The 22,216-nt window shown below is 31.0% G+C and overlaps 1 protein-coding gene across 2 annotated transcripts; it reads right to left on the bottom strand.

Moving 5' to 3' along the window:
• Positions 1–3,765: 3,765 nt before the first annotated feature.
• LOC148627402 (ER degradation-enhancing alpha-mannosidase-like protein 1) lies at positions 3,766–20,330 on the bottom strand. 2 transcript variants are annotated; one of them, XM_088572481.1, is made up of 12 exons: positions 20,011–20,330; positions 15,045–15,117; positions 13,901–14,001; positions 12,578–12,749; positions 11,590–11,773; positions 10,754–10,845; positions 10,497–10,579; positions 9,950–10,070; positions 9,289–9,533; positions 8,497–8,593; positions 7,113–7,316; positions 3,766–6,572 (listed from the first exon to the last, which is right to left on the bottom strand). In XM_088572481.1, exons 1-12 carry the CDS (start codon positions 20,265–20,267, stop codon positions 6,474–6,476), a joined length of 1,728 nt encoding a protein of 575 aa, XP_088428607.1. In that variant the 5' UTR covers positions 20,268–20,330; the 3' UTR covers positions 3,766–6,473. The 2 variants fall into 2 exon arrangements, with proteins under 2 accessions (XP_088428607.1, XP_088428616.1); XM_088572490.1 differs by lacking the exon at positions 15,045–15,117 and having other exon boundaries at positions 20,011–20,150.
• Positions 20,331–22,216: the final 1,886 nt, after the last annotated feature.

Here is a 22,216-nt window from a genome sequence, read left to right as displayed (position 1 = left end):
TTTTTTTGGTCCCTTATCCCTAAATGGTTCTAATCTAAACCCTTTAAATCAATGAACTTGTTTTTTTGGAACAATATAATAAACAAACATATGTTTTTACTAGTTATATACTGACATTCCATGAAATGCTTATTTTTAAGTCGATTCCTTTTGGTTCATAATTCAGAAAAAAAAATGAGCCATAGCCTCTAATGTAAAACAACATTTTTTTCGTGTGTGTATTTTGTAAGAGAGCAATTAATTAAGGGAACCAAGATTCGCGCGAAAATCCAAAGAATATATTTCAAGTTGTTATTAAATTTTACAAGCACCAACCACCATTCTAGTTACCGCATGAAACCAAGTGTCTACAGAAGACGACACGGACGACGTCAGCGCAACACCATTATTCATGCGACATTTCTAATATGGTGCAATATTACATTTTGAGTATTCGGTTAGATATATTACTGGACTCATGCTTTCAACGTATCGTACAAAATAGTTTTTTTTTACTTTGTGGCTGAATATGAAGATAAATTGTCTTATTGCAAAAGTAACACATTTATGTTTCATTCCATACTGTGCACTTGGTGAAATCTCAGTGATTGATATTTTCTACCTCGATTTGTATACTTGTAATGGCTTCTTGTAGTCCATCTTCTTTTTGATATCGATAATTTTATGTAATTGCTTGTATTGCTGCTGATGAGCTATTACGTTTTGAATTGCGTGTACCTTTTACCTACATTTTCAATGTGCATTAAAAAATTATTGTAAAGAAATTTCAAATAATGAAATATCCTGATTATTTTTTCATCCCCAAAAAAACTTAGGTTATAAACTGTTAATATTGATTTTCGTCACATGAGTAGACAATTCTCTTCTCTCTTCCAATGCTACTAACCCATGGTAAGGACCGTAAAGCCTAAAATTCGGGCCTCCCTTTATTCTTTTCTAGTATGTGTTAATAGCATTTTATACGTACACTCCTTGAGACGTTTAGGTTTCCCGCACGCACGATACCTAAACGTACGCTAAACCTCGCCAAACGCAAGATAAACGTTTAAACGCACGATAAACGAACGCTCCTGGCGTGCGTTTAAACGCACGATAGACGAACGCTCTCAGCGGGCGTTTAAACGCACGATAGACGAAAGATGAAAAATAATAATATTAAAAAAAAATAATGATGAAAGGGAAAATAGAAAATTAAATTTATGAAAATATATAAAATAACTATAGCAAATAATATAAAAATAACAATCGGAGAAATAATCAAAGTACAAAAATTAACGAACGCTTCTATCGTGCGTTTAAACGAACGCTCGTATCTTGCGTTTATACGAACGCTCCTAGTGTGTATTTAAACGAACGCTTCTATCGTGGGTTTAAACGAACGCAAAACGATGTGTAAACGCACGATAAATGATGCACGAACGCTAAATTGGGAAACGTAAACGTTTCGAGGAGTGTATCTTGTTCTATTTTTACCTTAAAAATGGCTAGTTTTTATTAAAATTTCTATTTATATTCACAAATCGCAGGATTAATCATGAATGTAATATTATTATTCCAAATGCGTAAATATGCATCGTGACCAATATATATATATATATATATATATATATAAGGGTCTGAAAAATTCCCAACGATGTTAGAACTGTCAAATTTGCGATGCAAATTTTTGGTCGTTCCCTCCGCGGGACTTGAACTCGCACCGCCTGCACAAAGTCCAGCGCCCTAGACCACTCGGCCAGCTAGGCTATATATTTTCAGACCTTTCTATACGTTTACATTATCTTCCCTGTATCAATTTGATCCGATGGAGCAGTGTAGCGAATAGAGACGTCACATTCTGAGACGTTTGTATTTGCATCATCAATTTGATCCTCTATCCTACATAATAACAGCTAGATGAACTGTCCCGTACTACCATACATCGTGAACTAAGTTACCGCCCTACATTAATCCTATGAGGAGGTATGACCAGGCCAAGGAAAGTTATATTTTTAAATAGCCTAGCTGGCCGAGTGATCTAGGGCGCTGGACTTTGGGCAGGCGGTGTTGCCATAAATGTCACAGCAGTACAAGTTCGAGTCCCGCGGAGGGAACGACCAAAAATTTGCATCGCAAATTTGACAGTTCTAACATCGTTGGGAATTTTTAAGACCTTTCTATACGTTTACATATCTTCCCTGTATCAATATGATCCGATGGAGCAGTGTAGCGAATAGAGTCGTCACATTCTGAGACGTTTGTACAATATTGATTTGTTGTGACATGCATCATTAATTTGATCCTCTACCCTACATAATAACATCTAAATGAACTGTCCCGTACTACCATACATCGTGTACTGAGTTACTGCCCTAGATTAATCCTACGAGGATTGACCCGGTCAGCAAAAGCTATATTTTATATAGTCTAGCTGGCCGAGTGGTCTAGGGCGCTGGACTTTGGGCAGGCGGTGTTGCCATAGATGTCACAGCGGTACGAGTTTGAGTCCCGCGGAGGGAACGACCAAAAATTTGCATCGCAAATTTGAGTTCTAACATCGTTGGGAATTTTTAAGACCTTTCTATACGTTTACATATCTTCCCTGTATCAATATGATCCGATGGAGCAGTGTAGTGAATAGAATCGTCACATTCCGAGACGTTTGTATATATATAATCAATCGTCTAAATTAAAGTCAACAATCACTCTTACGGGGTGATGGACCGTTAAAAACGATGCGAAACATAATAAATTAAATAAACGTCTAAATATGTTTAACATCACGAGAAGATGGTAAAATTTAAATTGAATTTTTCGGATAACTGATATCCTTCCTCAGCATAAAACTCATAAAACTTTATGAGCATAAAACTCACAAAGTTCAAGTTGAACATATTTAGACGTTTATATATATATATGTAAATCGACACAGAAATAAACAGAAGCTGATAGGGTTGTTATTAAAAGTTATTCATGCATTATATTCAGTTACACTAACTTGTAATTTAACAATGCACTTTGCAGAATATACAGTAATAGCTAAATATTTAGCTTGGTTCGTATATGGATTCAATCTACGATAAACTGTTGATATATTTCAGGTGATTCAATGAAGTATCACAATCAGATGCTGTTCTCGACCAATGACATGGTTAACGACATTCATCAAAACACTGCTCTAATGATCACGGTAGTGGTGGAGGATGGTGGTATAACAGTTGTTATATTCTAATCTAAACGAATTGTACTCTAAAGGAAGTGGTTATTATGGGGTAAATTGGTTTTATGCTAAAAACAAGACTTTTTCTATGAAGTTCTCTAGAATGATGATTAGACGTATTTAATCATCTACAATGTGCACGTGGTGTCTTATTTTCGGGTAATTTTCCATTTTAAGTTCGTTTACCATAAAAAATGTTAATTGTTTATCATAGCCACACAATATTTAGGTTGGGACGAATAATTCCAGAGAAAACTTCCTTAATGTTACGCATTTAGTAAAATCTTTAGTGAACGTCATCCATCGTAAATTCATATCATTTATTTGTTTCCCATAACAGAGGTTGTAACTATGTATTAAGGTAGTCAAGACCCCAGTATGAGATCAGACATAATTTCCTCCACTAGCAAAAATAATCTCTGATCATTCTAAGTACACCATTATCTTAAGAAATGTTAACAAGCTACTGTTATTCCAGTATAAATAACCAGGAATTACTGGTGTCATTTGCAACGAAAATGCACCAAAAATACACTCCATTACCAATCACAAAAATAAAAAAAAAATCCAACATATATAATTTTTATTTTTTTTTAAAACAACAATAATGAATATTCCCAACTCTCGAATAACAGTAACAATACAAATAGGATGATTGAATAACCTTAATTTTGGCCATCTTGTACAGAGTTAAGTGTTTAAATTTTAACTTCAAATATAGACACTTAATGTGAATAGGTCATTATAAAATTTATATACTTATTCGTATATTTTGTGTGAAGCATTTAAGGTTATGCTGAAAAACGGTAATATCTAGCAATCACATCAAAACGATGTAATCATGATCCTTGAGAACATTTCAAAAGTTCAATTTTTCTTTGATGACAATAAATAAAGACATTTCTAACATATGCATCTGCTATATCAACAAAAAAAAACCCTGGTGTTTATCATTCCTTAGGGGTGTATGAGTCTAACAGGCTTGACTATTCAGCTCTGATTTATAAATCAAACTCTACCATTTTTATAAAGATTATTAAATATACTCTACCATTTTTACAAAGATTATTAAATACACAACCATGACGAACTGTAATGCCAGTTAGTTGTAGTCATTAAACAAAGAAATAAATGAAGAAAAAATGAAAATGAGAACTTATGAATACTAGTTACATGTAACCTGCAACTTTTATTTCTATGGCATGGGATCTGATAAAATGATGTATCATTGATTAATTGTTATGCTGATGATACATATTAATGTATATATTGACTGAACTTTATATTTGAAAAGGAAGTGAATAAAAATGTTACCAGTTAAACAAATTATATTACAATCTTACCATTTCAATTATATCATATTCAACCACATCAAGCCACCAGAAAGGAAAGTGTTAAGGACACTGATGTAAATACAATCAGAATTATCCAGCTACATTCTAAACAAATAATTGATATGCTATTTCAGTTAAGAAAAAAAGAATTAGGGAATCAAGGAATAAAAACAATCTCTTAACCTAGAATACTACAAGTGATATATTATATTGAAAAAAAGTACGACAAAATTAAATGAGCTTACAAAGGAAGAAATATGTTTTACATAGAAAATTAGTATACTCTGGAACCTTAAATTTAATCATCTAAGTGCATACAATAAATAGTAGACAAATAAATAAAACTGGTTTTTTTTTTTCATTTACACTACAGTCTCATACTATTTAGAGAAAGTGGCTCATTTTCCAGTCATGCTTAATGTTTTCTCTACAATTTAATTATTGCCTTCATGCATGGAAGTTCAAAACAAAGTTTTCACAATGAAGAAATTTGTGGAAATAAAAACACTTTAATACAAGAAAACCTTAACAAAAAATGTTTTGGTAAGTGTAGCTTTGTTACACTATAGAGGTCAAAACAGGACCAGTGAAGACAATTACAGGACAACATTCAATTTTGATCAGCTTTTAATTTTGAATGAAATTGTCTTACAAAGCATCGGAATAGAATAAAATTGTTCACAAAACTTAAATATTTCAAAAAATTAAACAAAAATTGAATTGAGCAAAAGTTTAATGACATGCTTATTTTGCCCCTAATTTCCTAATAATTAGGGTCATAACCTATTTTATCCATCAATATCTTCTTTTCGAGGTTTTGAGCCTCGTAGTACATATCCATAGAAATCCATCAATTTATTCAAGGCATGCCACAAAATCAGGAAACATTTTTTCTCCTCTTTGACCTGTAAATCCTTCAGGGTTAGCATCATAACAAAAAATTTCAGAAAATAGAAATCAATCCACAAACATGTTTAAGCTATACAGCACATACATGTATTAATTTTATAGAATTATTAATTAGGTCCTTTTTGGTCCCATATTGTTCTCATAACCCTTAGATATTTAAAATTTTACAGTAAAAAAAATCCAAGATTCTTAACAGAAAAAAAAAACAAGGAATGAAATATCCATAATTTAGGGACAAAGCCTAGAACAAGAAAGCATAAAACACCACTGATAACACTGAGTATTAAACATAGAAACTAAACAAATGAAAGAGCAATATGGACTCAACTCAAGTCTGCCAAACATTACAGAAGACATGTATTTATAAATTTTTGTTCAATATAATGTTGATGTGTCTAATATTGGTTGAAAATTTGAAATGCAAATGGATGACTATAAGAGCTGAATATATGGGTAAACAAAACTATTAATGAAATAAATAGGACAGGAAATATTATACAAGGTTTAATTTAATAGAGTTCTGGGAAATAAATCTCAACCTTGTACAACCGACAACATCATTACAGAAATCCTTACCGTTTTTAATGACATACTCTGTCACTAAACATTTTCTTCCCATAAAGTATAGATCTAATCACAACTGGATTGTGTTCAGTATTTGACAAACTCAAGTTTAGAAATAAAGTTAACAAATTCTAAACACTTTATCATCCCTCCTTCATAACGGAATGCTTAGCATGATCACAGATAAGGCCAACTAGCATGGCAAGAACTGTAGTTAAGCTTGTTAATACAAATCATGTCCAAGGCAATAGACGATAGTAAAGCAGATTATCTCCCTTTGGCAAATTTTGCCATCATTACATTTTCTATACATAATACCTGCATCAACTTACAAATAAAAGTCGTAGAAATCTTTGACAAGTACTTATACTATTAAGATAACATAAACAGATGAGCCGATGGTAAGATGGTTAAGACTGGTTAATTACAATTCACTCATCCTAAAATTTGTCTAAATGTGAAACAGACTAAAGACAGCCATCAAGACAGATTGCACTCTGTAACTGCTCAAAGTACTGTCTTTTCAGTGGAAGAAAATACTTTCTATCATCATGGACTGGGTCACACTGAAATAAAAATCAACAAAAATATAATCATTTTTCAGTGAGTTTTAGTTCATTAATTTGGTAAAAAAATGCATAGGTATTACCATTTGTCTAAACATTAACTTTTTTTATAAAGATCTTATTCAATCATACTTCAGATATTTTAATTTTGTAAAATAATAGAATTGTTTACTTTTATTTAGCCATATCTGAAATATATGTCTATTTAGATACTGAAAATAGAGCAATAAGAAACTTCAATAGCTGTCATTACTTTCTTTTAATCAGACTGATACCAAATTACTGTTGCTTCTATAAACTAGCACAATAGCAGTAGTCAGACTAATAAATAATAAGTAATAAATACATGTACATCAACTGAACACATTTTTATGTTTTATAAAAAAACAAACATCTACTTTTCCAGTTGAACCAATTTTCTTTTCTTGTAGACAAGCTAAATGTACAGATAAAGTGGAGGGAGTTATTTAAATTGAAGAGATTATTTCCATGACTAGTTTACAGTATATGGTAACTGTTTAAAGTTTGTTGTTAACTCACATTATAAAAGCTATTATTATTGGTATTATAAGCTACTGTAACAACATCCTTTGGATCAGAATTTTCTTCTGTCGTCTCGTCTTCGTAATCATTCTCCTCCCATGGTTTAGTTCTAAATCTTTTGTCTATGGGAAATATATGTCCCTCTGTACTGAACACATATTTAGAGGCATGTTTATTCAGATGATTGTCTTCATCAAAAAGCTAAAAATATTAGTTCACCCATATTAAATATAGTTTTTTTATAGGTAAATAACACAGGCTGTGTTAATAAGGCTATGCAAGTTTTATATTTCAATATATGACATGTAAATCAGAATGAACTGCTTTTTATTATTCATTTAGACATGAGTAATGCTTTGCTAAACACACTGTACAGAGTCATATAATATTGTTAACATATTTATTGTTGTGATCGCTAATTTTCATGAGATCTGCGAAGTAAACATATTCCAACAACATTATCTTTTGTTAAAAAATTTTTGTGGGAATTATGTTTCGTGTTGGAGCTAATTTTTTGTGTATTTCTGTCCACGGTGAAAATGAGTAAATCGTGCAAACTATTATGTTTACAGTCAGACCTGTCTAGAGAGATCTTCCAAGGGAGAGGTCACATAACATAGGTGGTCATTTATACACAGGTTAATGTACACAGAATGCAATACATAAGGATATGTCAATTAATATCTTTGAAGTCTGGTTATTGTTGAATACAGGTGGTCATTAAGACATGTTTGCACTGTAACTCTTCATGTTTAACACAAGAAACTGAGATGTTTCTAGGCTAAACAGTTTGGAAACTTGTCTGACAAAACCTACTAGATGCATTTTTTTTCACGTTTATAAAAGTCTACATAAAACTTCATGTTTCAACCGTAGCAAAACTTAACAAAAATACTACATAAAAACTAATTAACAACCAGTAAGCTAAGCATGACCTAAAACAATTAAGGCTGGTAGAATTTTCTAAAATTGCTACTTAAACAGACAAATGACTGACAACATATTTGAAATCAAATGTACATATAATGTTTATTAAGGATCTGAAAATATTCTAAGTTTAAGAAATTTCATTTACCCAGACAAGAAACCAAAGAAATAATTTTACTTTTATATATGAAAATATACGATATTCTTAAATAAATTAAACTTTTATCATAAAGTTTCAAGAACTGTATTTTGACAATTTTGGTGTTTTAATAAAAAGGCAACTAAGTATTGAACAGATACCAGTAAAATGGCAGACAAATGAACCAGGAGAAAATCTACATACTAAGCTAGCACGGGAAATAGACGAGAAAGTAAGAATCCGCTTAGAACTCCTAATGTTAAGAAATGCACAGAAAAGAGCAGAAAAAATTAACAATGCTACATTACAACATACCAGATACAAATATTTACAAGTCTCACTAAGGAAGAAACTTTCCATTCTGTCTTCCAATTCTTTAGTATTAACATCATGAACTGTTCCATAACCACATCTGTAATCATAAAAAGTATTTGTCTTCGAGTCTACATTCATTGTTGTTACAATGGACATGCATGAAGAATTTCTTGATATTTAGACAAATGTTTGTCCCTAGCTTTGTTAGTAAGTGGGGCTAAATCATTGGTTTCTAAATTAGAAAAGCTTTCAGTCTGTCCAACATAACATTGTCCGCAACTCCTCTTTTATTACTAGCTGGATTCTCATGCAGGTTTTTAGTTTATTATTAGGAGATAGCTGATGTGCATGTTGAGTTCTGAAAAGATGCAAATAATATAGCAAACATGCTGCAGCAAGGGTATTTTAAATATTCTCAGCAAGGACATTCATGATTACTTTTTGAACAGTGTTACAGGATTATGATTGATAGATACATGTATGATCATATCAATTAATGTAAAATAACAGGATGCTGTTATTATATCAGCACACGATCAGTTCCCCAATTTTTTTTATGTTCAAAGATTCTGAGAAGTATGAAAAATACCCTCCTTTTATCAAGTAAATATTAAAAAAAAAATATATAATCCCTCAAAGCCATTTGAGTTACTGCACAATATGGAAAGTCAGGCATTACCATGTATCATAAGTTGTTAGTCAAAAGACCTGAGTATAAAAATGCAACTTTAAATACATGCAATAAATCTCCCACAAAGTACAAATATGTCAGCTGTACATACATGTACTTACTCAGCCTTGGCATAAGTATCAATGCTGAGAAGAATTTCTTTACCAACATGGAGGTAGAAGGGATTTTTAGTTGCTTGATACAGGAAGTATGTTGATTCTACAAGTTCTGGTCTTAGTGGATAAAAGGTCACTTCTGGTACCCTTAAATTCCAGTTATAACGCTCTGGTAAAAATCCATACTTTTTCCATATAAAGTAATACAGAGCATGAGAGCAAATGGCTTCTTCAATATCACCATTTAATACCTATAAAGAAATTGATATTGTCAACTTTGATTTTCTTTATCAATATATTATGTATATATACCAATGTAAACAAAACAGTAAATTCCAGTTCTAAAATACATTCATCAAAACAAATGTCCTGATTTCACTTCTGTACAATGAAACTGACAAAGATTATTAAGTTGAAATGACATTACTTAAAAAACAAATTAAACAATAGATATTTGTATCAATGAACAGTTGTGATAATAGCAATGCTGATCACACAATCTTTAACAGTCATTTAGAAATAGTCTTTAATATGTATAAATGTAAATACTGTCACCTATGATAGAGTAATTAAAGTATAAAAATATCCCCCCCCCAAAAAAAAAAAACCAAAAAAAAAACAGTGCAAAATATGTCATTTTAACATAAAGAATAGAAGTTCGAAATACCTGTACACTAGACCAAGCTGCCTGCAGTGAATCTATCCAGTTATTTAATGTATCACCCGTCTTCATATGTACATTTACATACAGTGGAGGAAAACCTAACCCATTATTGCATTTTAACCGCCTACAAAAAATTTTAATTTAAAATGTCAATAGCATGAATGCTTTTAGAAAGCAAAGTTATTGGAAAATTGTTCCCTAGACAATACATGTATTTCCTCCCTAGACACAACATGTATTTGATCCCTCGATAATACATGTGTTAAAGGATTAACTTGCCCTACTTCATGAAGAAAAATGTTATTAAATATTCCATGTAGAGGGCTATTTCTATAATTTTACTACTTTCGAATAGCCTAGGTAAATTTCAAAATGTGGAGGTCAGTATTATTACAGTTTAATTAAAAGAGAAAACAGCTAATAATCCTAGTTCTCTAGACTACAAGACAGATAAACAAGGTTATTCTCTTCTTCAGAATGGCAATAATCTTATATCATAAATAGTACATTGTATAATATGATGAAATACACTTTATGATCAGAAACTTACCCTCTTCTTAAATGAAATTTTATTGTTTCATAAGCTTCATTAAACATTTCTAAATCTTCTTTTTCTCCAAACAAAATGTAACTCTGCAAGAGATAAGGAATATTCAACAAAAATAAAAGGCAATAGATGTGATAGAATTTAGCTTCAAATAACCTTACTTATAAAAAGAATGAAAATAAATTGTTTTCGATTCAACAATATGATGTCTTTTCATTTCTATTTTCTGCACTATTCAAGTTAACAAATGAAAGGCTTACTTTTAAAAGATATTCATAAAATGAGTCTTGACCAGCACCAAGTCCACTCATGTGACCTGTCCATTCACCAGTTTGTATATTTAATACATTTCCTGTTACAAAAAAATATAAAGTCTTTTTAAAAATATAAATTCCTATAATTTTACAGGAAAACGGAGTTCAGTTACAGATTAAATACCATTAAAATGGTGATATTATAGTTTACTTAGTTTGATGACTTTTAAAGTTATTACAATCTTAGTGTAATCCTTACATAAATCCTTTTATCAGATTTCTTATCAGCTGAAGTCATAAAAAGTAACTGAAGGAAAGTGACTGCCTATAGTTAACAGTATTATTAATCATTTGTATGAGTTCATTATTGAAAAATGGCTGTGAATATTTTCTTTTTTTTTTTTTGCAAAATATGTTCTGTTTGTGCCCTTTTTTAATTGCCGTTAAAATGTGTTGTATAAAAGGTTTAATTCTTTGAAAGAATCTGACTAAATGGAAAGAATCTGAAAACTCACTGAGCTGAAAATATATATATGCACTTTCACTAAAGGAAGCCTTTACATTTGAAATGTTTACTAATGATATTTCATCTCTGCATCACTGGATTTTATTAGAATGTTAGAAAAAAGAGATTCTGACAAATGAATTTGACCATGAAATTTTCATTTGCAGTGCATTTCAATGAAACTATAACTCATTTTACCAAGAAGATTTGGAAAATCCTTATTCTTAGATTCTGTTAGTCAAATTACACTGTCAATATGGTGGGTTACTTCATTCCATGTTTCACCTACAAAGCCTGATTCCTACAGAGACTGATACTTTTAAAGTGTTAATATTACCTAATAAACCAGTAACATTTGATTTTAGCTGCCATAGTTTTTTGACTGATCTTCTTGCATAAGATTCATATATAGGATCATTAAGGAGTCTGGATAAAACAGCAAACTCGAGCACCAAGGTACCTGCCCCTGAAGTACATGTCTCATTGACACAATTCACTGGTACACCATTCCCTAAGTTTACCTACATTGATAAACAAGAACTATAATTAAACAAAAAAGATAGCCATCACAGTACCGAAAATATATTTTAACAACTTAATTTTCTTCATTTTTTTAATATAATAATACATGAGACACGATTCAATACAGTTTCTCAAACACTACTAAGTTATCAGTATTTGACCAGTTGGGAAATAGAATTACAATCAAATGACTTGTGTTTCCTTAGATAAGTTTCTTTAAGTAAAAAGGTAAAAAAACCCAAACTATACCCACCATGTTGGAAAAATATTTCATCCATGGATATGCATTGCGCCACAACAACACAGATGCAATGCATAGTATTATCCAAATAATATCACAAGTCTTGTAGTTACTATCATAAAAATATGAGTTTATACATGTAACTATTAGAAATTTTTAAGTGGTACAACCCCAATGAAATCAATGCATCAATTGAAGTCTGAACAGTGGAACAAACTAAATTAAGATACATGTACTTTTAATTTTAAGACACTGTTTACACAGCCAAGACCACTGAAAAATATGAGAGAAAAATAGACTTGAACTCAAAATTCCACTAAGAATTATTTGTCATAAAAAAGTGAATGAGGGAAAGAACTGAAAAATAGAAAAATAAATAGCACCCCTTTTGTACAGAAAATATAGATCACATATAATTCAATGAATTATTACTCCACCAATGATGATGATGTAAAGCTAACCTCCAAAATTTCATGTGAACACTTAAAACTTGAAAAATTATAAAGAAAAAAAAACATGTAGAATTCATATGAAGAAAAAATGAAGATTACCGTAAACTTACTCTCGGGTATGGTATACCAGTCTTTGTATTCTCAAATGCAGGAAGTAATCTTGTTCCCAGATCATTAGCCAAGTATAATAGTTCATTATCATAATCTGGTATACTCATATTACCAAAAGGCTGCTCTCGGTCGGTAATAATGAGATGAGCTGACAATAAAGCTCCAAGAATTCTGTAAAAAAGTTTAAACAATCAAAGGCTTCAGGCTTTTCTTCACCTTTGTACAATATACACAAAAAAAACATATCACATGAAATTTGTTTGTCCTCATAAAAATACTAAAATAGATTTATTTACCATACAGTACTCGACAAATTCAGATTTACTTACTGTATGGTACTTGATAAATTCAGATTTTTTGACTGTATAGTACATGTACTGGACAAATTTAGATTTATTTACTGTACAGTAGTTGACAAATTCAGATTTATTAACTGTACAGTACATGTACTTGACAAATTTAGATTTATTTACTGTACAGTACATTAACTTGACAAATTCAGATTTATTTACTGTACACTACTTGACAAATTCAAATTTATTTACTGTACAGTACTTGACAAATTTAGATTTATTTACTGTCCAGTACTTGGCAAATTCAGATTTACTTACTGTACAGTACTTGACAAATTTAGATCTTTTGACTGTACAGTACTTGACAAATTCAGATTTTTTTACTGTACAGTACATGTACTTGACAAATTCAGATTTGTTTACTGTACAGTACATGTACTTGACAAATTCAGATTTATTTACTGTACAGTATTTGACCAAGTCACAATTATTTACTGTACAGTACTTGACAAATTTAGATTTATTTACAATACAGTATTTTGACAAATTCAGATTTTTTTACTGTACAGTACTTGACAAATTCAATGCATCTTCTTACAATAATCCTTTTTTGTACGTTTCTAAACTAAATGTTTTCATGAATATATACTACTGTTTAAGGTTAGTTGTCTGGTATATTGGTACTGCAATGTTCAACACTTTTTTACAATTCAATTAAACCAGAAACACTGTGAACAAGCTCACAAAAGTAAAACACTTAAGTTCAATTATCTCACTTTAGAGTCCTCTGAGAATACTTATTCTCTTAATGCACATCTGCATGTGATACCCAACCTCCTACAAAACTTCATCAAAATATATTGAGCAGTTTAAGAGAAGTTGTGCTTACAAGAAATGTGGACAGATAGGGTGATTTCTATGTATGTTACCCCAAACTTTGTTTGCAGGGGTTATTAAAATTTAAACAATGTCTAATACAAATTTAATATCATTTTTAATCATCATTCAATAGTAACTACTAATAATAACCTTATAGTGGCTTCAAAGACTTGAACAGTGTTAGATTTGAATGTGAGATTATTGATAACCATCTTTACTGCTCTCTTGAATTCTGTACTGTTCCCCATTATCTGAAAATATAGGTATACATGTAAAAACCTGTATAATTGAGAACAGTTCAACTCCTACCTACACAAATGTTATATATGATTTAATTCCTTTATGATGAGCATCAATATAGACATTATCTATTTTAGTGAAATATGTTTTCTTACATTGAACATGAATCTTTCCTGGTGTATCTATTTTAATAACTTCATCTGTTACTCTCCTTTTTAAGGAAGTTCTTTAAAGAATAGAAGTTGATACATAACAATAAGATTTATTCTGAAACTTTGTTAAAAATCTTTCAGGACCCCTTGAAAAAGTTTTTATTAAATTTCATTGAAATCAAACTGACACTTGAATGCTGTTTAAATACTAGTACATGTATCATACATGTACTTCAAGATTTTGAAATCTTGTTAATTTTAACAAGTGAACTCTTGTGTTCGCAGTAGGTAGTAGCCACATAGTCCAATGCTAGTTGACCTTGAATGTAGATAATTAAATTTTGAGAATGGCCTATTCAAATACACTGGACAGTAGCTAATACATTTTTCTATGCCTTTATTTCTATAACAGTGTGACTAATGCATTTTTTACTACAGCTAACATACACTGTTGGACCATCTTCCTATAACTATTTACATGTACATGTAAATTGTTTCTATACAAGATGCTGCATTAAATGTGCTAATTTCATGAGGATAAGTTCTACCTGGACTCCAATCACTATAAAAATGGACCTGACAAATATGGGATATAAGCACTTAAAGACTGTCTTTCTAAAGAAATGAAATATTCCATGCTTGGCTTCATTTGCATCTTAAGGTGTTGCATTGACTCATATAATGCATATCATCCTCATTAAAATTCAAATGGAACTAAATGGACCCTTACATAAAATAAAGTTACATGCACATGTTGACGACATGTTACCAAAGTTGTAAAATCAATATTTGTTTCTGACATAAATGGATCTAATATTTTTTTTTCTTTGTACAGAAAACGGACTCATTGTTAAATGTACATGTACATGTATATAAAATGAGTATCAAAGTTATAAAATTACCGCAAGTGTGTCTAGGGTATCAACTAAACTCAACATGTAGTCTCCAAGGGCATCATTGACATTGATGTTGGACCTGTAATTTATGAAATTTATAAAGAAGAATAAATTAACATGTAATTAAAGCTGAATTGGAGTATTCAAATTAATACTTATACAAATGTACTTGTTTACCTGGCAGGGGAAGCACAAGCAATACAGTTTTACAAGCAAAACAAAAAAAATAAAATAAAGTACCAGTATGTAGATGCCATACATGTACATGTACAAAAAATGTATTGAAATGATCATTTTCGCTATCAGCGAATATCCCTTAACTCAGTCCTAGAAATCTCCCAATACATTAACAATAAAGCTGACATGTTTGGTGAAACAAATCCTGGAGAAGCATAGAAATTTATAAGGTCTTGAATTTTGAAATACATTTACACATACTCTACTATACATGTACATTTACAGTTCTATGTTACAGCTTGCAGCAGTCTGATGAATGCATGTGCAGCATGCATTATATCTGGCATCCAATATGGTGTGTTCCAATTTCGACTTAGCTGTGAATTACAGGTGAAAAAAGGTAAAAAAAAAGTACTACGGTGAAACAGGAATTTTTTTATTTTTCTGTTGTAAAAACAAAATGAAGTGTTGTTACAATGATTAAGACAAAATAATTATAAAATCAATTTTTATCATTTTTTCCCCCTTCTTTTTAAGCACTGAATTTAAAATATTTGAATACTTTTCAAGTTATGACTTTTCCTGATAAATATTCTTTCTAAAAAGATATTAAGATATAATTTTATTTTTCATGTATTAGACATTATATATACATATCAGGTTCAGGGACTAATAAAGAAAATACAAGAACTGAGTTTAAAAATGAAATAGGATTGGATTAAATTAATGAAGTTATAATCAAAGTACTCATTACAAACATGTAATCTTCATATTCTTTATTTATTTGCAAATTCAATATCAATAAATTGACTTTGGAGCATAAATAATTGATAATTAAATGAAATAAGCTAAACATGATATAACTGAATGTTACTCTGCTTATACTTAAAGCTTTGTAACTTGTTGTAATTTTGTTCTTAAAAATCCTTTAACAATCATAATCATTGAGGTACATATGTGCTAGTGTCATGACCAGATATTTTAGCTGTCCCCAGTCTTACTACTGCAGTGAGAAGAACTGCATCTACTTTGGAGATGAAACCTCACCATCTTGAAGCTTCATCAATTATTATATAGATCTATGAACCTTCACAATTGTGCTGCTGTGCTCAGCCTGAAACTGTTTTCCACTGTTGCTTTTAATTTTGTTCTGCTGGAATCATGCTTTATTACTATTTTGCTCAAATTTGTTCAATGTTAATGAAGATTTTAATTTCCCTCTTCATTTCTGTATACTTATAAATATGATTCAAATTGGGACAAAATAAAAACGCCATTCATAAAAAATATTAAGACAGAAACTCATTCCACTTAATCATTCACAAAATACAAATAAATTAAATAACCAAAAATACCAACAACTATAAAGTCTACATACATGTTCTTGTCATACCAGTATGTGTATATAAGATTTAATTGCTGTAAAAGCACAAAGTAGCACTTAATTACATGTTTACACTTCACATTTCGCCTTTATTATCTCAAAATTGAACCAAGGTGAAATGGGAATAATTTTATCTACCAAATGTGACAGCTAAGGCAAAATTGGAACAAGCCTCCATTACCAAGTATTTATTGCTTATTGTCTCCTAATTAACAGGACATCCATCCCCAGCATGATTTGTGGTTCCAATATACAACAGGAAATGACCTATTACATGTACAGGTAAATATCTGATGGTTCTAGAGATCTTCCTGGATTACATTTGCAGGTGACACTTTAGAATAAATTCAGATCAGTGTAACATATAGATCATAACAATAAAGAAGCCAAAAAAATATTCAAAACTTACAAAATTAAAAAAATAATAATAATGTTTAGCAAGTTAATATTGATTGTCAGATTTTCTTATTTCCTGTTTAAGTATATGTAGTGTGAACATCAGATGACCTGGCACCAAAAACTTAAGAATTAAACGTGCTTCTGTCGGACAGGAATGTGGAACAGAAAGTCACAGGACAAAAAGTCACAGGAAAAATGTCATAATAGAAATTTTAGTGAAAACTGGGACAAAAAGTCACAAATAATATTTTAGGGATTATCCACAATAAAAGTGTTATAATCATTTTTTTATTATAAATATCAATGTATATATATTTTTTTCTTACCATGCAAATAAAAAGATGAAAAAAAAAGATAATTTATGAAATACACTTCATAGGGAAAAATCCTGTAAAAAATATTCTGTATTTGTTTGTAACTGGTTTCTCCTGCTGGGAAAGTTATTTTTGGACAAAAAAATTTCTGTAGCTGTCCTTTGGTAATCGAATTAATCAGCTGGTACCAGATGAACATGTGTAAAATGGTAAACGGAAAAAAAGTCATAGGATAAAAAGTCACAAAATATGTGGGGAAAAAAAGTCACAATATATATGATGTTTGTTTTTGGTTTTGGTTTTTTTTGTTGTTTTTTTGTTGTTTTTTTTGTTTGTTTTTAAAGTTTTGTGACTTTTTTCTTTGTATGTATGTTTGTTTTGTTTTTAAAGTTATGTGATTTTTTTCTTTGTTTGTTTGTTTTATTTTTTACTTATGTTTTTGTTTCGTTTCAAGACTTGATTGAAAATCAAATTTGATTGTCTCATTGCTATGTATTCAATCACAACTCCTTTTAAATATAAGGGACTTATAGAGACCTTGATAAATGAGAACCAAAATTTGACATCATTGATATTCACCCATCCAACTCTTTCTAATTTTCAAGTAATTAAGAAAAACAACAATGATTTAGCATTTACATTTAATTAATCACATAAATGCAAGTCAAATAACAAATAACATAGTTTGGTACCACCTCTGTTGCTTGGTATAATTTCCATTTTGGTTTATTGATAGTGAAAGTTAATTTTTCTTTTTATAGGAAAAGTGAAAGAAACCATACATTTTACTCTGGCATTGGATTTACCAGGTATGGATTCACCGTATGTTGATGTTCAACAATTTCTTACACAATTGTATTTTTAACTATTAAATATGACCCTACAATTACTAAAGTATGTCTGTGTATAGACATTTATGACAATAGCAAGCAAGTGGCTTTTTTTTATAAACCACCCCTTTCAATTTCAATCATTAGGGTTTCTGAGTCATTTATAAATTAAATACATGTACTAAGTAAACAACTGGGTCTCTATCCAGGAAGAATTAACTACAGTATAAACAAAATATATATTAAGGCATTTAAATTATATTTACAAAAAAAAATAATTATCCATAAAATGACATTTCATATATCTATATAACAAATTAATCCTAAATACATGTATGATAAAGATATTAAAAAACAAAATTAAATTTATAATTTTTTTACCTATATATGTGACCATTGTTCCTAACAAAATATATATTGTGACTTTTTTTCCTGTGACTTTTTATCCGTGACTATTTTTCTGTGACTTTTTTTCCTACATTGGTGTAAAATACGTTTAAGGAGTTCAGAAGTAATTTCTCTCATAAACCTCTTGTTTAATTTCTGCACTGGTTTATGATTGAAGTAAGACCAGGGCATAATCTAGGATTCAGTGAATAGGAGAAATGACTTCTCATCTGATGACCCCTATCAAGTTCAACCAACTTCATATTAGGGATGTTAAAATTACTTCAAGGAAAGTAAATTATTTTTTTTCAGTTACTCACAGGAAAGTAAGGTCGGAAAAAAAATGTTCATGTTCTGCAAAATTTGATCTTTTGTTCTTGAAAATACTATATTTGAGAAAAAGAATATTTTCAGGAAGCAAAATCGTAAAAAGGCCAAAAACAAAGGATCTAACATACAACATGTAACTACTTGTAAAAAAACTGCAAAATGATGGGAAATTGAATTTATCAAATTCCCAGGATTTGGTCACTTCATGATTTTTCCTAGAATCATTGTATTTATCCTACAGTTTTCTTTTTTATGTACAAAACAGAAAGGAAATTTCTTTAAGCAGTGATTTTTGTTGCCTTTAATCATTTCATGGCTATCATTTCTTGGGTTAACTTTGATCAGTTCCTGACAAAGAACCACATAAATTTCTTTTCTTGCAATTAGCTTAAGGTTAGAGTAATTTTTCGCTAGATTGACATGACTTCTCATGGCATCATAAATTCCAAAGATTTAAATTAGAGATATTATTGAAGTAAAGAACACTGACTTCAGTACATCTGGTTGATTGATTGTTGGGGTTTAAAGCCCGAGCAGCAATATTTTCAGCTATATTCAGGTCATGAACATGAAATGATGATGAAATGAAAAATGGGATGGGACACAAGGAAAATGGGATTGACAAATTTTGATTACCGCTGGAAATAAGGAGAGGGAGGTAGGGTTGGGCAATTTAGCCTCCTGTGGCGGAGCCAAATGGTTCCTACTCCGCAAGAATACCACAGTAGGGTTCTTTAATGTGCGAGGAACATGGCATCTTTCCAAACATGGTGTACCACTATGGTTTGCAGTCAGGTTTTCCATATTATAGCCTGACAACCCCAGCATGTAACATGCAAGGGGTACCCCATTTCACCACCTGGGGCACACAACCCAGTTGCTCTGTTGGCAGAGTGCCCTAGCCTTTGGCTAGGGTTCTGCGCACAATTTAATTGCCTTTTATGACAAGCTTAGCGCTGCTGCAGGCCTATTCTTTTAACACCCAGACCTGTACAGGGCCAGTACTTTTGGAGTTTTAAAGTAAGTTATGTAGTAACCAGTCCCAGGACTAAATAACAACGCCCCAACCCCAAAAGAACCCTGTTTCCTCAACCACTCATAAAAAGTTAGAATCGAAGTATGTTCAAATTTAGTGAATAATGGATTCTTACGGATCATCGTGATCATGCCCTCTTCCTTCACAGTCAACTGGATCCAGCTCATCCTCAGGATATGCATACTTCATGTAGTTGTCATACCCAAAATAAAACATATTTTGTGCTGCACGCAAAAGTTCCAAACGTTCTGATTCGTTAAAGCTGCCATATTTCTGTTTATTGAAATCAAAGTTTTCAGCAAACTGGATAAAATTAACAACAACCCCTAAAGATATTAGCAAAATGCAAAAGAAAAAACAGTTTCTCATCATGTGCCATTACTTTCACTATGCATACAATACATAAACAGGAAGTGCCCAACAACAGATCCGGTGTTAAAGTCTGAAGGCGCAAGAAAAATAAAGTCAACATTCTTCTTTCTCACTCTGCATATAATTCGTAGATTTGAATTCTGGGTTGACTTATCTATTATCAAAAAACTTAGTTATAGGGAAACTGGATTATATGGAAAGTGATACGAAGTATATCTCTCCTTTGCGGAAGAATATGTCGCCACTCCATGAAAAGATCTGACGTGGGGATGTATAAATATGGTCATTTTTAAAGCGGGAAATTCGAATGAAAAAGTAAATATTTGTTGACTTGCTATATGTCTTAAAGCGGTCATATTAAGTCAGCCCTAGCGGATTTTTACTTTTTTCGCTGTTAGTTTAAATATATTTATCCAAGAATATAAGCACAAGCAAATACAGTAAACACATTTACATACAAAACCAAGGATCTTTATATGGACTTTTTTCAACAAAAGCGAAAGTTCTTGTCCTAAAAAGATTTTGTGAATTTCTGTCTAAATATATGAATAATTTGTAGTTGGTTGAGTATCTTGTGAGTCAATATACAAAACACAGTAGGGAGAAAAAAAACTCAATTATGTTATCAATGAAAAAAATAAGTTGGAATGGTTGGAATTGACATACTTTACATGTCCCCAAAACATGAACAGATAAAATACACTTCAAAATTGACCGATTTTCGGATTCAAAAGTAAATGATACATTATTTCTGATCATAACAAGATACTCAAAATTAATATCCACAAAAGATTTGATCGATTTATCTTTCGTAATAGATGTAAAATTACATTTTGTAGTTGTCCCCGAAATTTAGTCCACTACGAAACGATTTTACTTTTGTTGCTAATATAAACACATAATTGCATCCCTTGTTACCATGGAAGTGTCTTACTACTAATACTATACTATATCCTAGTAACAACATGGCAGCATGCTGGAAGTCGAAATGAACAAGTAAAGAAAATACTTGCATTTTTGTAAGTATAGAGCACCCCGTATTTTTTCACTTGTCCAGTGGGTAACGGAGATTTTAACGTACATGCACACGCTGAAATTTCTCCAAACTTTGTGATTCAGAAGATATGTTGTTGCTTTCATCAAAACATATCAGAAAAAAAGTAGTGTTAGTGGCTAAATTTCCCGCGTTTTTCCACAAACATGTCCCCCTACGAAACAGTCAATTATTAAACGACAGTTTTCGTTTCGTAGTTGACAAAATCGTTTCTTAGTGGACATTCATTGAAAAATTCATTTTGTTATTCGTATTTTATATTTTTCTAAACCAAAAAAAGATTTTAAAGGGGAAAAGATGTTAGGAAATACCTCTTTTCCACCAACGCACATGATGATATATATGTTCAAAACAAAGAAATTACTCCCCCGAAGCTCCGCGGAGATAGCGTTTTAGAGCATCATTTATGCCTCTCCTGGATGTATTTTATCTCAAAAATAAAAAAAAGGGCAAAATTAAGTCCAGGCAAAAGCTTTTTTGGCTAACGGCAGCTACGCGCCTGGATGTTATATGTTGAATGTATGCAAAGAGTTGGGTCTAAGGATGCAAATTACGTTTCGTGGCCTAGAGAAATCCTTGACAAAAACTGGTGTGATTTTGAAGACTTGGGAATGATAAGTCAGGCAAGGACGATTGAGGTAACAACACATTATCAGGTTGATGATAAAACATGGAAGGAAACGATGGATAAACTCCAGAAAAGGACACAATGTTAAGGGAGATCATCGCATACAGAGATATAAACTCATTGATTGACTGTTTTGAATATGTCTAGATGTTCTGTGTATTTTATATATGTAGCTACCATACTCTCATATCTCTAGGGACATATTTATAGTGATCATTTCGTCCGTCTGTAAATATGCCTTAGTATCATCTGGTACATGAAATGGGT

Source organism: Perna viridis, chromosome 1 (genome assembly GCF_037379345.1).
Source record: "Perna viridis isolate PV_CMFRI_1.1 ecotype Kerala chromosome 1, ASM3737934v1, whole genome shotgun sequence".
In the NCBI taxonomy this organism is placed as follows: domain Eukaryota; kingdom Metazoa; phylum Mollusca; class Bivalvia; order Mytilida; family Mytilidae; genus Perna; species Perna viridis.
Note: the sequence above shows the minus strand (reverse complement) of the source record. Positions and strands in the feature narration are given on the sequence as shown.